This window comes from Rissa tridactyla, chromosome 3, assembly GCF_028500815.1.
Source record: "Rissa tridactyla isolate bRisTri1 chromosome 3, bRisTri1.patW.cur.20221130, whole genome shotgun sequence".
Taxonomy (NCBI): domain Eukaryota; kingdom Metazoa; phylum Chordata; class Aves; order Charadriiformes; family Laridae; genus Rissa; species Rissa tridactyla.
Window position 1 is genome coordinate 57,146,015 of NC_071468.1, and position 24,620 is coordinate 57,170,634.

The 24,620-nt window shown below is 38.7% G+C and overlaps 1 protein-coding gene across 16 annotated transcripts in view; it reads right to left on the reverse strand.

The window, feature by feature from the left end:
- The window catches only part of SYNE1 (spectrin repeat containing nuclear envelope protein 1), a 302,834-nt gene that overhangs the window by 17,740 nt on the left and 260,474 nt on the right, over nucleotides 1–24,620 (reverse strand). For 12 of the 16 annotated variants that reach the window (XM_054197389.1, XM_054197388.1, XM_054197395.1 and 9 more), the window contains 11 exons: nucleotides 23,812–23,967; nucleotides 21,798–21,956; nucleotides 21,114–21,280; nucleotides 14,058–14,220; nucleotides 10,111–10,298; nucleotides 7,753–7,903; nucleotides 4,313–4,495; nucleotides 3,748–3,885; nucleotides 2,874–3,065; nucleotides 1,676–2,009; nucleotides 753–821 (listed from right to left, as the gene is read on the reverse strand). In XM_054197389.1, coding sequence (XP_054053364.1) covers nucleotides 753–821; nucleotides 1,676–2,009; nucleotides 2,874–3,065; nucleotides 3,748–3,885; nucleotides 4,313–4,495; nucleotides 7,753–7,903; nucleotides 10,111–10,298; nucleotides 14,058–14,220; nucleotides 21,114–21,280; nucleotides 21,798–21,956; nucleotides 23,812–23,967 — 1,900 coding nt within the window. The other 4 variants (XM_054197393.1, XM_054197401.1, XM_054197400.1 and 1 more) reach the window with 4 other exon arrangements.

Sequence of the window (24,620 nt, forward strand, 5' to 3'; positions counted from 1 at the left end):
TAAAAACGGACAGTGAACCCGAGGTCTGTGCCACAGATGCTGAGATTGTAAATGTTTGCTATTTCAAATTTGCAATGAAGTCATTATTACAAAAAAGGAAAACTGTGAAATCATGAGAAAATGTATTTGTAAGTGCATCTAATCCCTCCGAGAAAGTCATCTAACAAATGAAACAGCAGGTTTAATATGGTATAAAAATGCAAAAAAATTATTAATCTTCCAATATAAAAGACTAAGATAAAGACATTGGACTACAGCACCTCACCTTGGCATTATCATCAGATGAAACAACAACTAACGTAAAAGTTTATGTCTAAGCAATAATCCAAGCTGTGGCTGTGTTAAAAAAATAAGTGCAAAACCGAACAATTAGGTTTTGCTCTATGTCTTTTCCTTCTGCCTTAATCTTTGTAGAACCCACCCTTTTCTCAGAGACATAACAAAGTATTAAGTCCTGTTGAGGGATTCTAGAGAATAAAGACCAATCAGAGTAACCTACCGATCAGTTTAGTTAGCCAAGCTGGGAGGGCCAATACTGCAAACATCATCGTTTCATCCATGCACCTAATAATACCTTTAAGCGCAGTAGTAAAGCAGGATACTTCTACATTAATACGCAATGCTGCCATTGTAAGAAATATTTATCTTGTAAGTTGTGAAAAGTACAGCAGATGCTAAGAAAAGAGAAAGAAGTTATGCTTGTGCACTGTGGGATTTGCATCTGGCTATGCTTAGTTGTTTTTGATGCCTACCAGAGATATTTTTGAGTGCGTTTTCTGTGAGTGTTACATAGGCCTCAAGAGTTTCAGGGATCTCTACATCTGAAAAAATAAAAGCACAGTCTAAATTGACAGCTCAGCATTGGCTGTCTCTTTCCAACAGGAGTCTTTTTCATGGGATGGAATTATAAACAATTCCAATAGCAAACATCTTTTCTGGAGAAGGAAAAAAGATGAAACGCAGGGAGCCTGCTACAAAGTCTCTTAATATCCAGGCAAACCTGGCTCTTTTCAGAGCAATGACCTGGAAAGCAAAAAACAGCCACAAGGTCAGAGTATAATATATATATATATATAATATATACACTATGTCTTCCCCCACAACTGGCTGCATTTGCACACTTTCACTCATTAAGATTTATTACACAAAGCACACACACTTCGAAAGGATTTCCAGCTTCACTGGACAGCAAGACCCAAGATCCCACCTTAGGATAAACACTCATTTGCTGGATTCTTGCCTGGGTAAGGGCTGAGTTACGATTTACTTAAGCACTTGATGATTTTGTCTGCGGATCTCTCCCACAGCATTTCTCCATCAGTTTGTTCTGCACTTCTTGCCATATCCAGTATAGTTTCTTCTAGTCAGAATAACTTAGGACGCATTGCTGTTACAGATGACATATCCCATCTGGCAGGCAACAAGCATAGAGACACGGCCAATCCCCTGCCATATCATATACGCCTTTGCGATTTTCCAAGGCTGTAGTCATCCAGGAATTTCCATTGCTGTGTCTAAGGCCAGAAGGCCACCAGGATCACTTGGGGAAAGCTATTTAAAATCTTCAGGGGCTATTTAAAATACTTTTCCATGAGCATCTTGGCCAAGCAACCACACATGTAACATTTGCTTCTTTTTACTAGAAAAGAATAGGACACACAATTTGCCACCATACCTGCTATACCAGCTGCTCCTCTCAAGTAGAAGTCCTTCTCTTGTCCTCCGTTGTCTTCCTCAGAGTGCAGTGCCCGTGAAACAGCTGTCTCCAGGTCTCTGCTAAGGTCGTAGTCATGATCCCACTCCAGGGGAATGGAGTCCACGCTCGCAGGGGTATCTCGCCCTGATCGCTCGCTTCTCACCGGCTGGGAAAGAGGCAGCGAAAGGTTGGAAGAGGGGTGCGGGGAGAGAATGCTGTCCGCAGATTTGTCATGCCAATGTATGTCAGAGAGATCTGCTGATTCATCCAGATCCACCTCTCTGTCAGAGAGGTCGTGTTCGTCATCTGTCAGCTAGAAGCATAATGCAAACAGAACGGATCAATGAAACGTGCAGAGGCGCTGCATGGTCAGTCTGGGTCAGTGAAATAAAGTAGCATTAGGTAACAGTCACACTGATGGGGTTTCCATTTTTTATTCTTTTTTACTTCCCCTTCATTGTTTTAAGATGCACTAAAAAACCTAAGCAACAAAAAAGTTAATAATGCCAGCTCATTTTAATTACTTAAGGCACCACGAAGTCTCACATCAAGCAAACGTCTCCAGACTTTTTACTGATGCCACTGCAGTGCACACATCAAGTCAAAGAAAAGTCATAGGAAGCATAAGTGACCTTTATCTTGACCACTGCTCTCATTATATTCTTTCATATTTTGAAAACCCTGGGTTTTGTCCTTTCCTTCAGTAGGACTTGAACTACCAAAAATCATTTTGCTCTCACTTATTCAGCTGTGTGTTCAGTTCTGGAGACAAATTTATGTCTTTTCTGATGGGGAGAATCGCCTTATCACTGTTTTTTAAACAAAACAGAACTCAATAAGCTGCCAATGAAACTATCTGACAGAGTGGGAAGATGTTCTAATTACCAGTACCACACTTCTACCTCCATTAATAAAGTTTTATAAATCTCCAGTTTGCATGGATTTTTCATGATGATTTACAAAAATTCCAGATCTGGTGAGTTTGCTCCCTGGACAGGACATAAGCTGTATATAATGAAGGGAGGCAGATGGTCAGGATTGTAACAAAATTAAAACACAGGGTTTTTGGAAAGTCACAGAAGTTTCATTTCATTTCAACATCTTTCCCTTTCTTCATTCTCACACTTGTAAAATGGCAACAAACCAAGCAAATATGTTTGTAAGTAAGTATACACACAGGAAGGCGGATAAGTTTCTTGTGGTAACGTTCCACACGTCCAAAGACCTCCTGACAGTAACGACGCAGCTCATCTAGTTCTTCTTCAATGACAGCTGCATCCATGGGCTCACTTTTCTCAATGAGTTGCTCGCCCTGCACAATTATCTGCTCAATTTTGCTGTTGTTCAGTGAGATTTCTTGCTGGAAAGCCTGCATTAAAAAAAGACCCATGCTTAATCAACAAAATCAACATTACAACCACCTAAGTTATTAAGGATGCAAGTCTTAAAGTTTTTCAGCAAGAATGGTGTAGGTAACAAACAGGGATCATGAGCAATTAAATTTAGAAATCCGCAATCGTTCTAGCCAAAAACAGTGACACTTCATGGTTTACCATCTCATTCCTCATTTGTTGTATTTGGAGAGAAAGCTCTTCTCTAAACAAGCCATACCCATGACCAAATGTCTAGAATAAGCACAGATGTTAAAGTTAACACACTGGAATTTTGGATATTTTGATATTTTTCTCTCCAGAAAATGATTTTTCTGATGCAGAAATTGTTGAAAAATGTAGTAATTCTTAGGTGTCAGCAATAACGGAGTCTTGGCATTAATAATTTTTATCGACACTTGCTCTCTTGATTAGCGAATGGAGACTATCACCCTTAGTTTTTTGAAAATTTTTCACAGCACAAAGATCTTCCACTCTAGCAGAAGAGTATGTATTGAAACCTGACATAGCCCATAACTTCTGAGGTTGAAGTTTCAGCCTGCAAGTAAGGGACTGTAACAGGCTGCATTATTGCATAATGTTTCTTAAATTATTTTCCACCATGAATGTTTTTATCCCTTCTCTCATACTGCTTCCTGTTACTATTCAATCATTCTTTACCTTAAGTTGCTTTATCTTTGCTTGGACATCACATTCTGAGAAATGCTCAATGTTGGTCAGCTGCAGGTCCATCTCTGTTAGCCATACCAGGATGCTATCACGTGCTGTCTCAAACTCCTCACGCTGGCCAATAAAATGCTGGGGAATGGAAAATGGAATGGCACAACATGACCAAACAGCTGAAAAAACCCTGGCAACAGTGGTTCTCTGACGAAATGGTTTTCGTGCCCTTCAAACCTAGTCTAAACTCAATACACCTTTTTCTTTCATTTCCTACATACTCTCTAAGGTTCCCTGTTCAGTAACATCATCTACAGCTGCAATTAGCTGAGGTATGAATGTTATCTTCTATGAAGGAGGTGGTGTTTGAGGTCACCAAGCGTTTCCCCACAGACTTCATGCTTTAGTTTCCTCAGACAAAGTGAGCTGATAAGCTCCCTTCCTCTTCCAAGGCTAGAAATCCCCCCAAAACCACTGTGCAAATGCATGAAACCGGAAGCTTTTGCAGTACCCCCAATTCATAAGTGTAGTAGTGAAACTGAAGGGCTTAAAAATGGAAACATACTTTTAGCCTGCGCAGGATGGAGGTAACTCGCTTTTGTAAGTTGTCCCATCTCTGGTTCCCCTCGTGAACCATCTGCTTGAGGCTGCAGTCAGAGTCAGTGCGGTTCTCTCGGGCCAGGCGGCGATACTGTTTATTGATCAGTTCCAGCTGAGTGAGACTTTCATGCACTTGTCTCTGGAAAGCCTAAAGCAATATGAACAAAAGACACCATCAGATTTCAATAATTGAAATCAGGAGACATAAATAAGTCTCTCCCCTTATTTCGCCCCTACTTCTACACTCTGACCTGCGTTAGCCCATAGATTTTGCTATGGATGCAGTGATCTTCTGATTAAAATGAGCAAAAAAAAAAATGAAAAAAGTTTACAAAAATGACATTGTTCACTGAATGAGAAATTGCAACATGAGTACCCGTTACAAAGGCAGAATCAGCACAAAAAAGACTCCCCTGTCTACTCAATCACACGCGTTCGTATTTGAGAACAGAAACACAAACTATGAATACGAAACATTTTTTAAAAAATGAACAGAAATCCAAGATTCCTGTGGCTTCATTGGACTTCCTTACACACACTGAAGCGCAAACATTGAAGAGATTTGAGCAATTGTTTATTCTGAGTTTTACCAAAAATAGTGAAAACCGCTACTAACGGAATCGTCTCTTTATCTTCAGTATACTGGTATACAAGTAAGTTTTGTCTTCGTATTTTCATGGAAAGAAGATTTCATGAACATCCATACCAACTTATGCCTGGGCAAATGTCTGCACCATGTACTTTCAGTACTTCCTCTCCTGTCACAAAAGCCTCAGTCACCCAGCCGGGGAGCAGAAACAGTAGGTGGCTTAGCTCAGAAGTTTGATGTTGTGACTAGCAAAGCAAGTCGGAGAAAGCACCTTGTAAGGAGCTGACTGAATTAAGCCCTTCAAAATTTTTTTTCAGAGAGATGAATAATTTAAAAAAAAATGTTGTCACAGAAACAGAAAAGCAATCAGTCAAAGGAAGACTTAAAAACAGACTACACCAGCTCTCTCCTGAATACAAGTAGGTTCAGGCTCCTGTTGTAGCGCTACAAACTTGCTCTCTGATACTCCTCACAATGCAAATAGACAGTCAATCTCTCCCAAAACTAGACACCACTCTTACTAAGGGACTGGAGAAGTGTGAAAGGTAATATACTTCCGTACAGAAGTTTTCATTAAAATCAGCTAACACATGAGATTTCATAAACAGTATATACTCTTCATACTGTACCAGTCAAAGCTAAAAGTGAAATAAGCACATTTCTGCTGTAATACTAGAGACAAAAGTAAAGAAGCTGGTTTGAAAAAAAGATCAAAGTCTGTAGAGTCCTCTCAATATAACTATTCCCTTCATTAAATGGCCATCAAATTGGGTAGGGGACAACTGACAAGGAGTAAATGGGCTTGCAAAGGGAGTGAGATTCTCAGTAGAACTGAATTTGCCTAAAATTGCACAAGGAAGCAATTCTCATATCAGAGGCACAAATCTGGCTGTGTTTACTAGGATCATGAAATCTGGAAGTGTGCAGTTGTTGTTTCACCTGTTACCGAGCCTTGTCCAGCAAAAGAACAGCTGTGTATTTGTCTTCCATTTTTTCAGCTCAGCTATGCAAGAATTCATCTGTTGCCTTCCTTCCTGTAACCTTTTTTCATTTCTCCATAAACTACTAGAGAGGAAGGGGTTGATTTTGTACAATCAAGTCAGTGAGAGCCATCTTGGACCTCTCTGCTCAGGAACTGAAAGGTTCTTACGTGGTCTGCTGGGCTCTTTTTCTTGGTTTGTTTTAGATTTGTTTTTTTTGTTTTTTGTTTTTTTTTTTTTTTTTTTTTTAATAATTCTACTGGAGATATGTAGGGGAAAATAAAATTAGAAAAACAACGTTTAGTTAAAGCAGAAACCTGCTTCAGTTAGTATGTATATGTGGCTGACTTTATACTAACTTCACAGTGAGGTTGCTGAATGCCACTGAATTTGAACACCACAGCTTTTGTTGCTTGCATTCCTGCTTTTTGGTAGGTGTAGAAACTAGGTGCTCAGGAAAAAAAAAAGAAACAAAAAAAAAGAAGAAAAAAGAGAAAGAGTAAAACTGCAGGGAAAGCAGGCTTCTGGAGAGAATGCTAAACTGTTCTCTTCGCAGATAGCTCCTGCTGACACTCTCTAGACAGTAAAAATTCCACAAATCTGCAGGAAAGGGAAGATCACCATAAAGGCTGAGGGTCAATGAAACTGATTTTTACAGGGGATCTGATTTTGCCCAAAGTCTAAGACAGCCAAGATATTTTTGGTACTGTTTCTCATATGGAGACTCGCTAAACAAGAGATTTAGATCTCGATCACTGAATATAGGGACAACGGGAAGCAGGTCTGAGACAGAGTACTTGTGTCCAGGAGGCAAATGTTTTTATACTATGGCAACCTACCTCACCATAATGAAGTCTAGCAGTGTTTAAAACCAAAACCTGGCCAGTGCATTCAGAAATGTGAATGTCAATTATAAAACCTGAATCTGAGCTTCACAGTTTATGTTTTTGAATTAATCGTTAAACTAAAAAATATTAACCGGTCTTAGACATTGTCTAAAATTTTAATTTCTTCTTCACAGTAAATACTTCACAGCACCTGATTGTTTACAGAATAGCCTAAACAATTTGTTCTCTTTCTTCAGAATTATTTTTCTCTCTCATCTTGATATACTCCTTGCAAATATGAAACTGAGCAAAAGATTTCCACCTGGGACTAGTCACATGGCATGTGTGTGTGCTGTACACAGAGGTATACACTCCACGGTCATTATGAGACAAGTCATCATCACATTGTAGTGGACAAAACAGAGTTACGTAACAAGCTCTTAAACGTTGACTGAAATGACAGCCTGGCACTTTTGTAGCATGCACTTCACTTTTAAGTCTCGGGGGACACCATGTGGACATGTAACAATACTTGCACAAACATGAATTTCAGATATAAGGATCTAAAATGGGGATAGTGTACATTGTACGAAACACAGTTCAGAGGGCTGGTTTCAGAGAGTTACAGACATGAGGGATAAATTCAAAGCAAAAGCTTAAACATGTAGCGTGCATTTGAAGAGGCACTTGGTGAAGGGAGATTTATGAATGCTCTGGAGCACCTACTGACTGGACATATTAAAAAGCTGCAGCAATAAAAGAGGTGAGAAGCCTACATTTGGTGAACAAACAGCAAGTGAGAGTGGACTGATTTATTAGCATTTTCATTTGCCACTTTCCACCGTTTTTTTCATCCTAGAAACCTGCCACTGAAGGCAGCCACAAAATCATCAACTCCACTATATTAATGCAGTGTCTCTGCTGAGTGACTTGTGTATGGGAAGGAAGAACACCAGCTGGCTGCCGTAATATGATCAGTAGATATTAAATTTCGACTATTATAAATCACCTCGAATTTCTTCAGTTCTTCCTTAGCAACCGTGTAAAGCACACCAGAAGAGCTCGGGAAAGCAGCTGTCCTCTCAGAGATTTTTAGCCAGTCTTCAAATCTAGAGTAGTCATCCAAAAACTTTTGCCATAGCCGCCACGTCTCTTCAATTCTGCAATAGATAATGGAAAATTAGGGAATGCTCAGACTGAAGGCCGTCTGACCTACGGGACTTCGACTAATCATCTACAACAGCAAACCAGCGCTGCACCAGAAAATAACTGGCTCTTAATCTAACTCAGACAGGCAGGCTGATAAACAGAGCACAGGGAAGGCTGTCTCATTCCAGACTGAGCTAGAATAAGATGATGACTTTTTTTTTTTTTTAATGCATCTAATTTTGGAATGAGTATAAAAAGGAAGTTGTAAGTATGCAATAGGAGCTCTAAAAATCTGAGCACGTGCTAAATAACTTCTGAAATACAGTCCCAGCGTAGGTACCTAAGCCAGTATTTTAGAGACTAGAAATTCCACACCGTCTTCAACTGCAGAATTTTTTCTTACAGAATACTAAAGATGTTGCTGCATTTATTTTAAAGTTCTTAGTCATTATTCTGCATTGCAAAGGGACACAAACGTATTTATTTCATGCGCTCACCAACATGTGGTAAAATGCTATCTCTCAATATACTCTGTAAACATATTTTTATTGAAAAAAAAAGTTGAAAGTTATTCCAACATTTATAAAAACCACAATTTTACTTCAATTGAATATGTAAAAATAGTGGCTGACTCTTGATCCTGAAATCAAATTGGCTTAATACTGAGACTGTAAAATCCCAAGAACTTCAACACCACTTGATTCAAAATAACAAGATCTTTTTTGGGACAGGTTTTGCTACAGCAGAACTTTGTCTGTTTTTACATACAAAATACATCTTTCCCAAATCTTAGATATGCAGGTCTGAAACGGACTTGATCCATGCAAAATTTAAGCTTTGTTGATGATATGCTGTTTAACCTGCAGTTTGACCTCTGGAAAGTTGCTTTGTTATAGGAGTAACTGTTTCTAGTACAATAAAGATCATAAATACTGATAGCTCAGTTAACTTACTGGTACAAATCTACTAATGGCATAACGTGTACATTGCAAGAAAATAAAATAGAGTTCAATGCCTTGTTCAATGCATTAAATTAAAATAGTTCTGAATTAATTTGCTGGACACAAAAGTATGAAGCACTTGTATATTCTCAAGGCAGACTGTATATATATATATATATGTATATATACACACACATACACACACACACGCTATACAAGAATTACCACAGCAATAGTATAAAATTACTTAAAGACAGCAGTCTGTGGATATAGAGCAGCACAACTTAAAGCAACAATTTTTTTCCATAAAATAAAGAAAACCTTTACTAAAAACATTAAAAACACAAACCCGAAGATCATATAAAGTTCAACTCCGCATTTTGAAAAGTCATAAACTTTACCTAGAGTTCTTGATATGACTGTGTAAACATTACAGAAACCAGACTTATAACTTAAAAAAAAAAAAAATTCTTCATAAATACAGGAGTTCAAACAATTAAGCATGTATTATTGCTGGTCAGCACAGAGTATGTAGCGTTGTCCCAATCTAGCCTACATGGTTATGGCCATTAAAATCACACATGCTATCCTAGATGGGAATAGAAAACAAGGAACCTTCTGGTTATCATGGGCATGCAGTGTACAGAATGTCTAAGCACGTGCAGTAAACCAGATCACACCCCAGGTGCACAGGCCCTACGGCCCACACTTGGTCAGCAAAGCTAAGGTGGGCAGATGAAATTCCAAATGAGTGCTCAGTTCTAAAATTCTTCCAAATGAACAAAATCAGACATAAGAGAAACTCATTGAGGAACATCACTTGCATGAAAATCCTAACACCTGGAAAACATTCCACCCATTTGATAACTAGTTTCCCCATCAGTGTCTGTAGTTCTAGGGTAAACTTAAGTGTTACAAGTCTCCCTTTTAGGTCATGTTTTCTAAATCTCCTGGAGTCACTGCTATCACCTAAGCTTTCTCTGCTTTCTCTCTCATAATTTCTATGAAGCATGGGAAACAAAACATCATTCCATCAAAAGTCTTTTGAGCAAAACTTGATAATTCATATCTGTACCATGTGTAAAGGCACATAGAAATGCAACCTGAAATTTCCTTTTTTTTCCCCATAGAGTTACAGCTATTGGCTTTTATTCGGTATATGGCCTTTTTCTGACCCCTACACCCTTTTTTTCATTACTGCAACCCTGTAACATACATCCCATCCTGTATTTGTGCCTGTGAAAGGAAATACTAATTTATAGGCATTTTAGACTTACTTAAGTCGCCTTTCCATTGACATTGCACAAATGTTTCTCCACCTTCTGTCCAGATTGCGTGTAGCCTGCTGGATAGAGTCACACTCTGCTTCTGTGGCACAAGCATCACAGTCATGAAGAAGCACTTCACACAAATTGAGAACAGATGCCACTCCAGTGCTGTGTTTCTCTATGTCCCTCTGAAGTTCCTGCAGGTGAAGAAATTAATCCTTAAGAGAAACTGCAAAACATGCATAAATACAAATGCATTTCTCTTCTACTTATTAAAAAAAATATTAATAAGCTTGCAAACAGGAGAAAAAACATCCAATGTATACCTATTAAGATACTGCATCTGCGCAAGTGGTGTTGCAATGTTATCAAAGGTGCCAGGAGAACCTGGCAGCATGCACAGCTCTCCCAGGGACTATGAACACCAAACCATCACCTGGGACAAACTGCCAGAGCTCTGCATGCTCAGCTGAGCACCTTTCACATACGTTTAATCAACATCACCGATAAATGGTGGAGTTATTCCCAGCCCTTTCTCATTATCACAGAGAACATAAAGCAGAAGTTAGTAAGAGAAGTGTGACAAGAAAATATGTTCTTATCTCCTGCAAGGATTTGATGGAGGTTCCCTTTGCGAATCTGCTTTTCTCCAGGTGAGCCAGCTGCAGAGTGGCATGTTTGACATGGAGATTGGCAACAGCACGTGTTGAGCAGTGCATCTCTAGTAGGATATATTACTTCCTTCAACTTTCCAGTTCTATAGCATTTTCATTGGAAATGGAAAAGGAAAATTCAGGACAGCTAAAGAAAATGCGCTTACACTTACACATTTATCATGTGATCAGTATTATCTCTCCTGTCAGTTTCCAGGTTGCAATGTCTTGTTCTACACTGATGATAATGTTTCATCTTGAAGTAATGTTTCAGGTTCAGTTTTGAAGTACAGGTTCCAGTTAAGATAAGCCAGAAAAGTAATTGTCTACTACTGTTGGATCAGTGCAAGAAAAGAAACCCTGCTTGACTTCTGCCTACATTTGCAATGAATCATCAGAATATTAGATGGAAAAATCAGGATGGGCAGTAACAAAGTCAAGACAACATGATTCCAATAGTGACAAAGAAGTACTGATTTGACTACACTAAAAAAGTGATATATTGCACCTAGAATACTACGTTCACTTCTGGTTCAGATGAAGAAAAGAACTACTAGGACCATTAGAAACGTGGAATTTTATTTAGGAGAACAAGAACTTGTCAGCTTGAGCATGAGTAGAGATAAACAGCTCTTTATAATTTTGCTAGTGAAGTAAACCGTAACATGCAAAGGGAAATATAGTGTAAATATATTGTGTCTACATGCATCTAACTAGAGCAACTTTTCTTAAAACTATCAATATGATGTTCTGAAAATACCTTCCAGGAGGAAATGAGATCTAAATGTAGATTCTAAAAACCTCAGCAAATTTGAAATGGAGCAAGGTGAACTTGTATCAACCATCTGATTTGGTTGTTTGGGATAACTGGGGTTGGACTCAATGAGGTAATCTATTTCCTCTTCTCATCTATGAAATACAAGGCTATTTTGTGAACATCTACATGAGACCATCAAGTGGAAAATCACAATGTTTTCTTCCTCAGCGCTGCCCCTTTCACTTTCACTTGCCTGGAAAATACTCTTTCATTGTGATGTCCAAGTGCTTATTCTTCTTTCTACCCACCCTGAAATGTTATATAAGGGCAGATACTATAAACAGATTCAATACTCTATGAAACACATACTCCAGACAGCTATGAGACTCGAGGTTAAGTAAGTTCAGGTAACACAATCTCTTCTCTGCTGTTTTGGAGTTGAACAGTAGTGAGAACTGCCAATTAGTGGTCCTGAGGTTTCCTAAGGTTTAAACTTTTTAATTTACCTACAGAACCTTTCTTCAAGCAATGTCTACACTGTTTTTTCTCTATAGCCTTATATTTCTTCACCAGATTTTAAAATTTCCTATGTTTATTAGAGGACATTTAGCCTTTGGGTTAGTTCACAAAAGAGCATCACTTTTATGCACTGCTGTCACCCATGTACAGCTTTTTTTTCCTTTATCAACACAAAAGCAGCCACCATTTTTTCCACATTTCAAGTGGTTGCAGATTGAGAAAGTAAACAAATAAGTAATCCTTGAAATGCAGTTTTTGACCCTGGTAAAACACTGCAGTGAAGTTACCTTACCTTCCCCGGGATATCCAGCTTAAATTGTATCTTTAATTTCACTACAGTGAAGTAGACGCTGAGAAGTAGATAATGGAGCTACAGAGATTGAATTTGGCCCTCCTCTTTCACAGCATAATGTTTTTAATGTAATTTTGTATATGAACAACCGTTAGTAGTACGAGCAGGGAAGACAACATGACTTCAGTGGAAAGCCAAACATGGAAAACAACATAAGATCACTAATGGAAGAAGAAAGCGGGATGAAATACTTGAGAAGATGGCCAATGTACTCGCCTTCTGAGGTAAGTGGATAGTGATAGAGCCTCCGACTAATAAAAATACTGGTTGCTGTTGCCATACATTGAAGGTGGGTGGTTTTTTTTAAATTATTATTACAACCGTGGCATGGAGTGTTATCAAATCAAATCATCATGAAGTTTCCAAACACGGCATCATCCCAGGAAAAGATTCATCTCTATTTCTCCCCTTTGGAGTTCAAATTAAACCACTTACACTTCTACGGAATATCGTGGCATGCTGCTGCTGCATGGGGACCACCACAAGGAAACAGCAGAAGGCAGAGATACACCAGTCTCTGTGCCCAAAATAAGACCCATAAGACCCATAAGTGGTTGTAACAAACTGCGGGATGCCTGCATAGGGATGCTAGTAAAAGATCTCAAGTATCTACTTTGTTGACAGCAATGTTTAGCCCTGCTCAGCACTTTATTGTCTGAGAAACACCACTTGTTAGTGACGCTTGTGTGTTATAAATTATTATCCCTATGTAAATTACATATAGAATATTAATAAGCAATTCTGCGCAGCCATGTAGCAAATCAATTGGGGAGCTGGCAAAAACTCTGAGGGGGTTCTTGGGTCTCAGTCCCACACTCAGCTCAAAAGAGCAAAATATCAGTTTGTACACTTCATAAAATAATTATCCCCCAAACATTCTGGCACTCCTCTTCCCACACATTTCTTTCTCCTGGAGAAAGAACTCAGGAGAGCATCTAACTCATCTCCAGTGAGGCACGATAAAGGTATTTTTGCCAATAAATAACTAAGAGGAACACAACAGAACAACAGTCCTCCCCAGCAATGTGCTTCTAGCTAAAACTGCACTGGGCGGTGAAGTGGAACAGAAAAGAGAAAGTATAGTAAATCTTCTTAGGAGTAACATTAATTTTAATGTCAAAACCTAGTTGTCTTCGCATTTTTTCTGCCCATTCCAGTGTTGACAATTTTGTTCGAGCACTGCATAAAGGCTTTGTGTGCTACAAACCAACCAATTTTAACTTCACATATATAGTTCATGCATCTTTGCGTGCAAAGTGATTCTCAAACAAACTGCAAAATAAAAATGAGTTAGAAAGGTTGCTAAAAAATAGTCATTTCCAAGCATGTGCAAAATTTGCAAGGTCTAATAGGTGTCAGTTTTGCCTCTGAGAACAGACAAGTCAAACAAACAAAAACCACAAACCCCAAAGGAAAAACAATTGCAATGACTCCTTCAGGTTACATCTCTTGGTGCCTTACCTTTCTTGAAAAGGTCAATCAGCTCCTGGTGGATTCGATGTCAAAGCCAGCAGAAGGCTCTATAAGTGACACAGTAAGTACCACTTGCCTTGATATTTAAACACTTCTTTGCCTCATGCCCTCTCAGCATTGAGCCGGGTACGGCCAGCCCAAGGACACTCTAGTTTGGTTCTCCCCATGTCATCGTGCACCTGATAAGTGTGTTGTGTTTTACCTGCTGTTCATTTAGCTTCCTTTGTATCTCCTCAGAGCTACAAGTTTCATAGACGATAGGTTTGGACAGCTCTGACTCAATGTGGGCAAGCCAAGATCTCAGGCTACTCATGTTTTTATCCAGTTGCTGCACTGCAACAAGGGTCTCCTTCAACTTCTTTACCCTGTGAAGTAAAAGAAATGGCAGCATAATGACACCACAAAGGAGAATTTCCACAGCATGTGTTTGGGGAAGTTTTCAGAGAAACTTAACTTAGATGGCAAGTTCTGTTCTGAAGTCTGCCTTTATTACATAACAGAAGTATCTTATATGTGCAAATAGTCCTGCATTCATAGGTTCCAATTAAGAAAAATTAAGAGCTTACTAATGCCAGACAACATTTTCAAAGCTTCTGTACCTTATCCGTTTAACCAGTACTACTGGTGGAGTGCACTGAGTGAACAGGCCTTTTTCACTCTGGTGATTTCTAAACATAAACATATGTTTTGTAAACATACCATGGAATGGTTGGGTTGGAAGGGCCTTTAAAGATCATCTAGTCCAACTCCCCTGTAATGAGCAGGGACATCTTCAACTAGATCAGGTTGCTCAGAGCCCCGTCCAACCTGATCTTGAATGTTTCCAGCGATACGGCATCTACCACCTCTCTGAACAACCTGTTCCAGTGTGAAGACTTGTCCTCGAATAAATAAGTTTTGGAGAGAGAAATCCAGCTGAGAATTTAGTGAGAATTCCTGAATCCCACGGGCTGTTTTAAGTTGTTCTTGGTCTTAATGGACTAATTCAGATTTAAACAGATGAAATTGGAAAGTAACTGCATGGTGATTTCTAAGTAGTATTTTTCTTGAGACTCTGACCGTGTAACAGCAACGTCGTGGAAAAATTAAATAGTGGGATTTTTTTATTCAAGGGAACATTAAGCTTAGAGAGTGAGGAAAATTTGACTAAACCTTCATCCTATCTCAGTATTTTTTCCTTCAGCCTGTTTCAACTGCAAAAATGTTTTGTCAGTAATTCCCTCCTTCCTATCGCCATGTTACATAACATACATTAGTGCATTCTGAAATGGTTTCTAAGCTTTCTTTTTTTCCCATTTATGTAGTACCACAAACAATTTTGAGTAACATTCCCTTTTATGCTTCCACTGCTCTTCCACTTTAGTGTTTCAATATCAGAAAGCTTTAAGAGATGAGAGCAGCTGGGAATAGACTGACTAAATCAGGTTGAAAAATACAAGATTGCCAGATTCATCAAACAAACAAAATGCCACCTGACTGCCCTATAATTCAAGCAGAGCAATTCACATTTTTTCCATAATACTAACAAGCAAATTTATCAAGTGTTTCCATATTTAAAGCAGTAGTTGCAGCTGACCATAAAGTCTAATATAGATGTCCCTTTCTTACCAAAGAAAATGCAGAGATCCTAGCGTCAACTTAAAAGTTAAATCTTTCAAATTTTTCTCTTTCTAGCCCTCTTTTTTAGATCACAGATGGTCAAACTGTGGCTCTTTAGCACCAGACACACTTAAGAACAGCTCAAATGCATCTTCTTTGCCAGAGTCTCATGACCAACGGCTGCAGGGTTGCGATCTGAGAAAACATCTTGGTAATAAGAAAAAATCTAGGTAATCTGAAAATCTGGCTATGAAGGGACTGAAGTCAATATAATCATGCTGAAAGACTGCCCCAGTCCCCATCATCAGGTTATCCTGAAACACGACTGTGGGTTAAGCCTTGGAGAAATACCAGGAGAACAACCAATGTCTGTGGGCAACATCTCCTCATCACCTATGTTTGTACATACAGTGCTTTGTGGGTTTGGACCAATTGAAACTTGCTCATAGGGTGAGCAAGAAGGTTAGTTATCACTCTTCTGGAACTCACATACAACTTTCCAGTCTCTGACAATTAATTAAGAGGAGTGAAATCCCGCCCATTTCCTGCTTAGATTTTCAAGGCTGGATGCTGCTGATCCTTTGCAGGCATGCTGGAGTGGGAAAGGGAACAATGAGTCATGTCAGGCCTGTACAGAAGAAACGTCGCTATCATTTGCAAGCCCAAGCTGCTGACCAGGCTTTTCTTGTTTGCAACTGTATAGCACCCTAACTTCTGTGCTGAATTTTATTTACATTTTGCGTGCAATACCTGAGAAAGGGCCCGTTATTTAGAAAGTACCCTCTTTGCCTCAGGCGGACTGCATGGCACAGTCCTGCCAGAGCAAAAACCAACCTCGTCCCAAATAGAGCTATTTTCAGCCACATGACCGACTTGAGAGAAAAAGGAAAAAAGCACGACACACTGAAGGAACACTCCATCCAAGACAAAAACCTAGGGCTAAACCTGCCCTCCCACCAAACTGTTGCAAGTCTCGACACTTCAATTCCAAAAGTTAAAAAAAAAAAAAAGACAAAAATGAAAAAAAGAAAAAAAAAGTCGAGGACAACACCCTCCTAGCTCCAGCTCCCTGCTACATTTACTGTTAACACTGTTCTTTTTTTGTACTGAATCTAACATAACAGGTTCCTCGCCTGTGGTACAAATAGAAGCACATAAACAAGTGCTTCTTGGAGTATGCTGGGCTTACTTTTTTTGACTCAACTGCAATACAGTGTTGTGCCTCTAGCTACTCTGAAAACATATCTGCGAACAAGTAAGAGATGTAATCCATTGCGTCTAAGAGTTTTCCTTATGAATTACAGTAGGGAAGATGCCTATGCTCTTCATCTTGCTGAATATTGTGCCTGTGTACAAACGATTACATAATGTGTGTGCAAGAAACATCTCTCTCTCAAAAATGTAACAGCTCAAAATCCCATCTTTCCATGCTATTGGTGGGGCCTGAAAGCTAATGAAACTGAAAGCTCTGCTTAGAGACAAAGGTCAAATTATAAACCATTAAAACCAAGTACGTAGGATCTCTAGCTAACTGTAATTTTGACCTTTTGAGATTTCATTTTTAAGATTATGTTTAAACAGTTAATTATTCCAACAATCATCTCATGTTTTTGTTACAGCACTATGCATATTACTGCAAGAGACTTGACATAACTCTTCTCCCTTGATAATAAAGATTTTGCATTGAAATCAAAGGGTTGGACCCATGACATGGTTGTTTTAAAGGCTGGTTTTTGTATAAGACACACACACATCAGTCTTACTACATTTGACAAACGCTTTAGACTCTCAGAAAGGAAAATACAGCAGAATTCAATTGATTGTTTTTACGGTTTACTGACAAAAACTCATCCAAAAAATTTGAATTGGCTTATGATGCTTATGTTTCCGTGTTCCAATTACCGTACCTTGGTTTCCCCAAGATAGTAATAACTTTAAAATATTTTACATTAATAAAAACCAGTGGGAGAACAAGTTGGAGCTGAAAGTAAGCACAAATGCCTTTAATTCAACTAGTACTAAATTAGACAGGCTTAGATTCCTCTTAAACCTAAAAAGGAACAACCCTGTAAGTAGATAACAATGCATCATATAGAACTCATAGCTACTGTGTTAGTCATTTAGACAGCTGGTTGCTATATTAAACTTTAAAAGCAACACAAAAAAGTCAGTAAGAGCATGTTCTATGAAACAGTGAAAAATATTACACTTAAAATCAGTTTAAAAACAATATGTTTATGATTAAAGGAGCTTTATTGTCCAAGGCACAGTACTACTGCATACCAGGACACTAGTACCGCCAGTTATATTTGCTCCTCAGATGAGAGTTTCCCCTTTCAAATAGTAAATTTCTAGAGATCTGAACAACAGCAAAACTTCTAGAAAAGATATTGTGAAGAGGGAAAAAGGGAAGGTGAATCAAAAATCCAAGATGATGTAGACTGAGTTCAAGTATTACATGCAGTTACAAAACCGTTGTTAATATGTACAGGACAGATCAGCTTTGATAAGTCTGAAATACTTTCTTTACAGTGTCGCTCCTTCTCTGTCTTTTGCTTGTAGCCATGCCCCTTTGATGACACAAACAGTGAGCAGACAAATACAAGGTCTGCTTTCTCTCATGTGTGTACATGCGTTTGTACTTAAAAACAGCAGTAAAACCAGTCTACAGTTTCTTTCAGAGAGCTAAGAGATTCTTCTAGTTCTAAGAATGCATCAGTAACAAAAAATTACTCTGTGATCCAAAAGTACTAGCTGTAAAACAAAGTGTGCTGTTATCACTGTCAACTATTTTGAAACTGAGCAGAAAACAGTAATTTCTAGCTAAGGCAGTGATTTCTACACATCAATATTTCAATTAGTTTCCCAGCAACCCAAGATTTCAGAAAGAACTGTACCAATCAAAAGCAAACAAAAATAGCTGCCTGCCTTGTGATATCACAATTACAGTCTGGGAGATCTGAATCCACACTGCCGTCCTCCGCCATCCTCACAGCATGCAAGTCCTCCGCCACCACCATGAAATTTTCCAGCATTAAAAAGAAGAACTTCCACTCGAAAAGCCTGCGAACACTGTGCTTTGGGCGGGGGGAGGAAAGGGGACACACTTCTCTTTACTGGTGAGTACTGTACAGAAAACGCTGCACGCCAAACAAATGCCAGCAGCCGTTGCCTGATAACATGAGACTGAATGGTGACAAGTGGTCATGTTTCTAAATAAAACCTGCATTCATCAACATGTGCCAGACTTGATCTCCAGGAATGTGGACCGTCAGTGGGAAGGGATGAAAACACATACAACAAAGCCTTCTTTGCAAAGCCTGAGCAGTTGCAGCTATAGCGCTGCTTCCTGGCTGTAAACACCTGTAACTTTTTTTTTTTTTTTTCACTAGGCCGACGCATCAGAAAAATTCATCTGAAAGGATGAAAATGTTCTAGAAGGACAGAAACAGAAGTCTCTGATGCGGAGACATAGCTACCTTTCTGTAGCTGTCTCTTCTGTAGTTACAGAGCTCCTCAGAATGGAGAGGCAATTAAAAAACTGGGTAAGGAAACAGAATGGGAGAAAGGAAGAAAGAGGCTTTTACAGGTGAATGGAGAAGTTCCACTGCACAGTATAAAATCAACAGGTAAACAATCAGACTGGACTCATATTACCATTCTATATTACTAAAGCATTTTCACAGACCACTTTCTAATTGTTCACAGCTGTCGGAAACAAACAACTAAGAAAAATGCTCCAAGGCAAGGGATGACTGTAGCTTTGCAGAAAAGCACACAGGCTCTGATAATTTATTAATGCTGTCAGGGACCCAGAATATGAAAAGATGTGTTTCACTCTCAACACCAGAACAATCAATCTGCATTTACTAGCTGAGTGCAGCCAAAATCATGTTATAGGACACATTCCAAACTCCAACATATCATAACAGGAACACACCCCAGTATATAACAGCATACTCTAAAGAGCCTCTGGAGCCTTCTAAAAATTATTTTGGAGGATGCAGATCCTTTTGTCCAGTAGGAATTAGCCATCAATACAAGTACTTCGTACATACATTAATCAACAACTTGGGCTTTAACGGCTATCAGCCTAAACTACAGCTGAACTAGCAAGATTTCCACAACCTAGCATCAAACCTCTCCACCATTTACTTTGTAACTTCCGCAATGCAATATTCAAACTTTGCAAAGTTTTTTTTCCACTTCAGTAAGCACTGGAATGGAAAGTGGTGTATGTTTAATTGCAACAATAGTGCTGAGCACACTAGTTTAGAAGGCTAAGTTGAAATGATCTGGAAATAAAAGTAAATAAATATTTTACATAAATTAGTTTAGAACTAGGACATGAGACCTTCCTTCATGATAACAGAATGAGAAAGTTTAAGTGTATGACATTGCAGTTTATATCTCCCCACCCCAAAAATGATACAGAATCCTGAACCCTTACCTGTCCCTGCAGGGGACACTAATCTCTAATACTGAATAGACAATACAGATCTTTTAAAGATGTGTTTTGCAGTTTCTGAACGCAATCACTTTTCACTAGAAGCTTCCTGAAGCTATTATTTGAACATTTGTCTGAGTAGGTGTTTCAAAAGACAAACACAAAAATATGGTAAATATACTTCATGTTCAACAACTGGTGATGTACCACATCCTCTGAAACCAGCAGGCTCCTCGACCGTAATGCACCACTTCCTGACTTAATTATTCTGTAAGAAATATACAGTGTTCATTGCTTTAAAATGAATCACTATAAAAGGAGCTGGAGCCACCAGAATGCTTCTGCTTACATAAAATTTACTGCTCCCATGTTTACAGATTTCAGAGCAGGAATGCAGTAAAACCATTTGAAAAAAGAACGGATGAAAAAAGGCAACGAAAGTAAACAAACTCTTTTGCTGCTAACAGGACTAAAGTATTACTAATTCATATGTCCTTACATCACAGAAGTGTAAAATAGAAAGTATATGTACGTTTTTTGAAGTGCAAAATTGTGACAAAATTATTGTCGGTATTGGGAGGGAGGCTGTAGCACGATTCAGTGGAAAGTATTGAAAGAAATAAACCAGTTTCTTCACACATCAAACAACAATTCTGTATTTCTTTAAGTTATGAAACTTGCTGTTGTATTTTTGCCCTTGAGTAAAAAGGATCTTTAAACCCAGTGTGCGTAACGTCTACCTGCAATTACTCTTCTCCGTCAGTGAAAAATTAATCAGGCAGAAAAACTAAGACTTAAGTTTTGGAACAGCTCTTCTCAAAATCCAAAACTACAAATGCACTTTTTTGATTCCTCTGCCAAGAACTTTTTTTGCGAAGAACTACATTTGCACTCAGTTTTAAGCACTTGTCTGAAGTAAGATGGTACTGGAGCAAGGCTCACTAAATCTGACTGCAATGGATCCTATGTCATTCTAGCAGATAATGTTTTCAATTGACTCTTTTTTTTTTTTTTTCTTTTTAAAAAGAAATGATGTCAGGTACTGTAAAGTAAAACAGGAAGGTGATTTTCACAGAAACACGTTGCTGGTTAAGAATAAACTCATTTCACAGTTAATGATGAAATGGCAGACAATAAAAAGATTTTAAATTCATGACCTCCAGCAAATTAATCTGTCCCACGTAGCACTTTGAAACAAAACAACTGTTTTACCTGGCTGCAATAAGATCTAGAAGATGTTGCCACCTGTCATTGATCTTGCCAAGTTTGTACTCAATCTCTGATGCCTTACTCTCCTGACTAGCTTTTGCTAGTCGCTCTCCCATTTGCTGGAGCTGGATCTTGTTCTTCTGGGCTACAGCAATTTCCTCTTGATAATCCTGGACAGTAAAGAGCAATCAGAAGTCAGGGTACTTATTCTGAATACACTCTGCTCTACATTACTAAAGGAACCATATAAAAATACAAGTGAATGCATCTACAAAGATGATTGGGACAGTGGAGAGACAATCTCTTAAACATTAGATGTACAACCACGAACAACTTCACCAGAAGAATGAAAAAAAAACCCAAAACAAAACACAACACAACGCCTTCTAGAAATATATCTGCCATAGTTAAAGTCAATACACGCAATTCTGATTGGACATTTAGTAATGTATTCAGGTGTCTTGACTTTGCATTCAGTTAATTTTCTAATACTGTGGGAGGTTCTACCTCAAGAAAGGAGGAAAATGTTCCGTAGTGAGAGAAGAATACAAACACAGTCTTACTGGAACTTACAAACATCAGTGTAAGGTAAAATCTCCATTTCAGCTAATTCAGTATCCTCTTTGCAACGCAAAGCAAGTAAGCAGTTAAAGAACAGTGTGTAAGTGTACATGCACTGCACTATACCTTTTTAAGTTTCTCAATCATTTCTTCTATGAGGATGTCGCCATTTTGAGAAACCTTACTTTCCATTTGTGTCAGCCATTCACAGAGCTCCTTGTTCTTCTCACTGAAGACAGCCCACTCATTCAGTCTCTCACTAACTTGTTGTCGACGTAAGGAGACCTTCAAACATTTGCACAGAGTAAATAAAAACAGAATAGTCAATGCATTTAAGAGATGCTTGAAACACTTTGTGCCTCAATGTGAACTCCTCTGGCCCTGCAAAAGTTTAGAAGTAGAGTGTTAATCTCAGGTTTCCTGTTAGCTACATTCTATGCATAGAGAGGCATCCAAGCATTACACTCAGTAGCCTATCAATATCTTGTTTTATAATGTCTGTAATTTTCTTACAAGTTTTGCTCACTTATAAAATGTTATAAAGTATACTAATAGTTTCTTTTTAATCTAAGAGATTAAATAAAAAAGGAAGATATAAATGCTTGCTAAAGCAAAAAAAATAGATATATACATAGCACAGGCCAAACTCAAAAAGACCATGTAATTTGTACATCAGCATTATTTGTAAGTACAAAACTAAATCAAAGATACACTATGTTTTGCATAAGGAATTTTCTACTTGAGTCCCAATACACTCGTTTCGTAGGTGACTATTTCTCTTGAAAGGGCAGGACACTTTGAGAGATTCCAAAGGACTGAGGTGTGCCCTGACAGGAAAGAATAAGCACAAAACATCAAACAGGCTAATGCTGTAGTTAATGCAGCAGGAAGGAAAACATTGCCATGTTTAAGAAATTTCTACAGCAGCGGTACTATCTTCAACTATGAATTGTAATAGACAGACATTGAAATAAAAATAGCAGCAGAGGGTGAGCAGCAAAGTCACCTCTCCACTTTCAGACATTTGTACAACTACTTACTTCCTCCCCAGGGTAATCTGCATTGTTTCTGAGTTTGTATCAGCATTTCAGCTGAGCAGATGAAGACTGCATCTGCCCTTTCATAAACAAAAGTGATGTGTTTAACTACCGTGTTAGGTTTAACAAGGGCATACACATGATCTCTCATTTCCTTTTTGCGGTTCTAAACTTGATGGCAGCTTTCAGGAAATAAGCAGCAGTTGAACAAAGTGTTGCACTAGGTAGGTTACATACTGAAACATTCAGTACACACAAAACTAAGATAAAACTTCTCTACTTGACTTCCTCCTTTACCATAAACATACACGCACTAACTACACCGTAGTTTAGATGTATCTACATTGGCGCATTCAAATACAACTAACTCATAACAAGTTCTGTTCTGTGAACTGTGAAGCATTTTTTCCTGCTTTGGGGGATTTTTGAAGCCTTCACGGGTACCTTACCTGAGGTAACTATTTCAGAGTTAACCCTGGTATATCTGGACTGCAATCTCTACTAAACCGCAGAAATAACATTAGGATAATCTGAAAAGCTGGGTGAGGAAGACTCTACTACCTGGATTTCAGAGTGCAAAATGGAAGCCAGAAACACACTAATAGCACGACGTACCTGAAAAATCAAACTATATTCCTCAGCTCATTTCGCAGCCAAGAAAATAACCCTCAGACTAAGAGAAATGCGAACATCAAAGCCTGAAAAAGCAGAAGCTATCAGCAGAACTGAAGGTACAATACAGTAATGTTGAGTGGGGAGGGGACATCCCTTCTGAGTGCAGCTCCTCCACCAAAGCACAGTAAACTATATTAGTTCTGTGTTTTCCATAGCCAGACGTGCCACAGTCCCACAGCACATAGCGTGACTCTTTTCTTGGTTTTTCAAGGTTGCTTAAATATGACCTCACAGCCATGACAAAGTTCAAGAGATCAGTAACTAAAGGAAGCATTTCAATGGATGTTTTCCCTGATTCACCAAGAGTTCAGTTTTGAATCTGAGTGCGCCTACATGCACCTTTTCTAAAAGCTGCCACTTGCATTCAGTTTTTTTCCCAATGCTTTTGTAGCCTGCGTACTCATATCAGTGCTCAGGACTATACTTGCCTGGTGGCACAGCTCCTCCCACTGTCTGTGCAGAAGCTCTATGCGCTCACTGAGGATTGAGATATCGTCTGCACTGATATACGCAGACAGGGTCTCCTTCAGCAGAGAGAGGTGTGCAAGGTCATCTGTCCATCCTTCAACAGCATTCTCTAACTCCTTAAAAGAAGCGCACAAGGAAAAAGGACCAGTTTGCTAACAAATAAAGATTTGAATGTGTTGATGAAGCACAAAGACAAGCATTGTTATCCCACTGAATTAAAGTCATATCTGAGCAGACCCACCATTTCAAGCAGACTGTTTCAGCCCCATTTAAAAGAAAAGAAAACACCAACCTCATAGGTACCGATATTTTCAGTTATGAGAGAAGTAACTCCCCAATAGAGAATGATACATCAGCCCTGTGACAAGTAGTCACAAACTAATATACTATTCAAATCTCTCTAAAGTTCAAAGGTATTTGAGAATTCCAAGTATTGGCTTGGAGTCCTCTGTACTGAAAATATTTTCAATCTGTAATCCGTTTCTAAGGTGCAAAGAATATAGCATCAAAGTGTTATCTAAGACTCCCCACAGTTATCTCACCTCGAATAAAAAGCACTAAAACAACAGTTTAGGTACCATGAGTTTAAATCTGAAGTTAGAATTTCTATAATAAAAACACACCAGTATTCAGCACTTCTACAATACTTTTCAGACCCTGTTCTGATGTCACTTTGATCAGATCTATAGTTACCCTGCAGGTATTATGCTGTCCAAACATTACACGGATAGTTTCTTGTAACAGGGGTGGCTGACTGGTTTGCACTGGT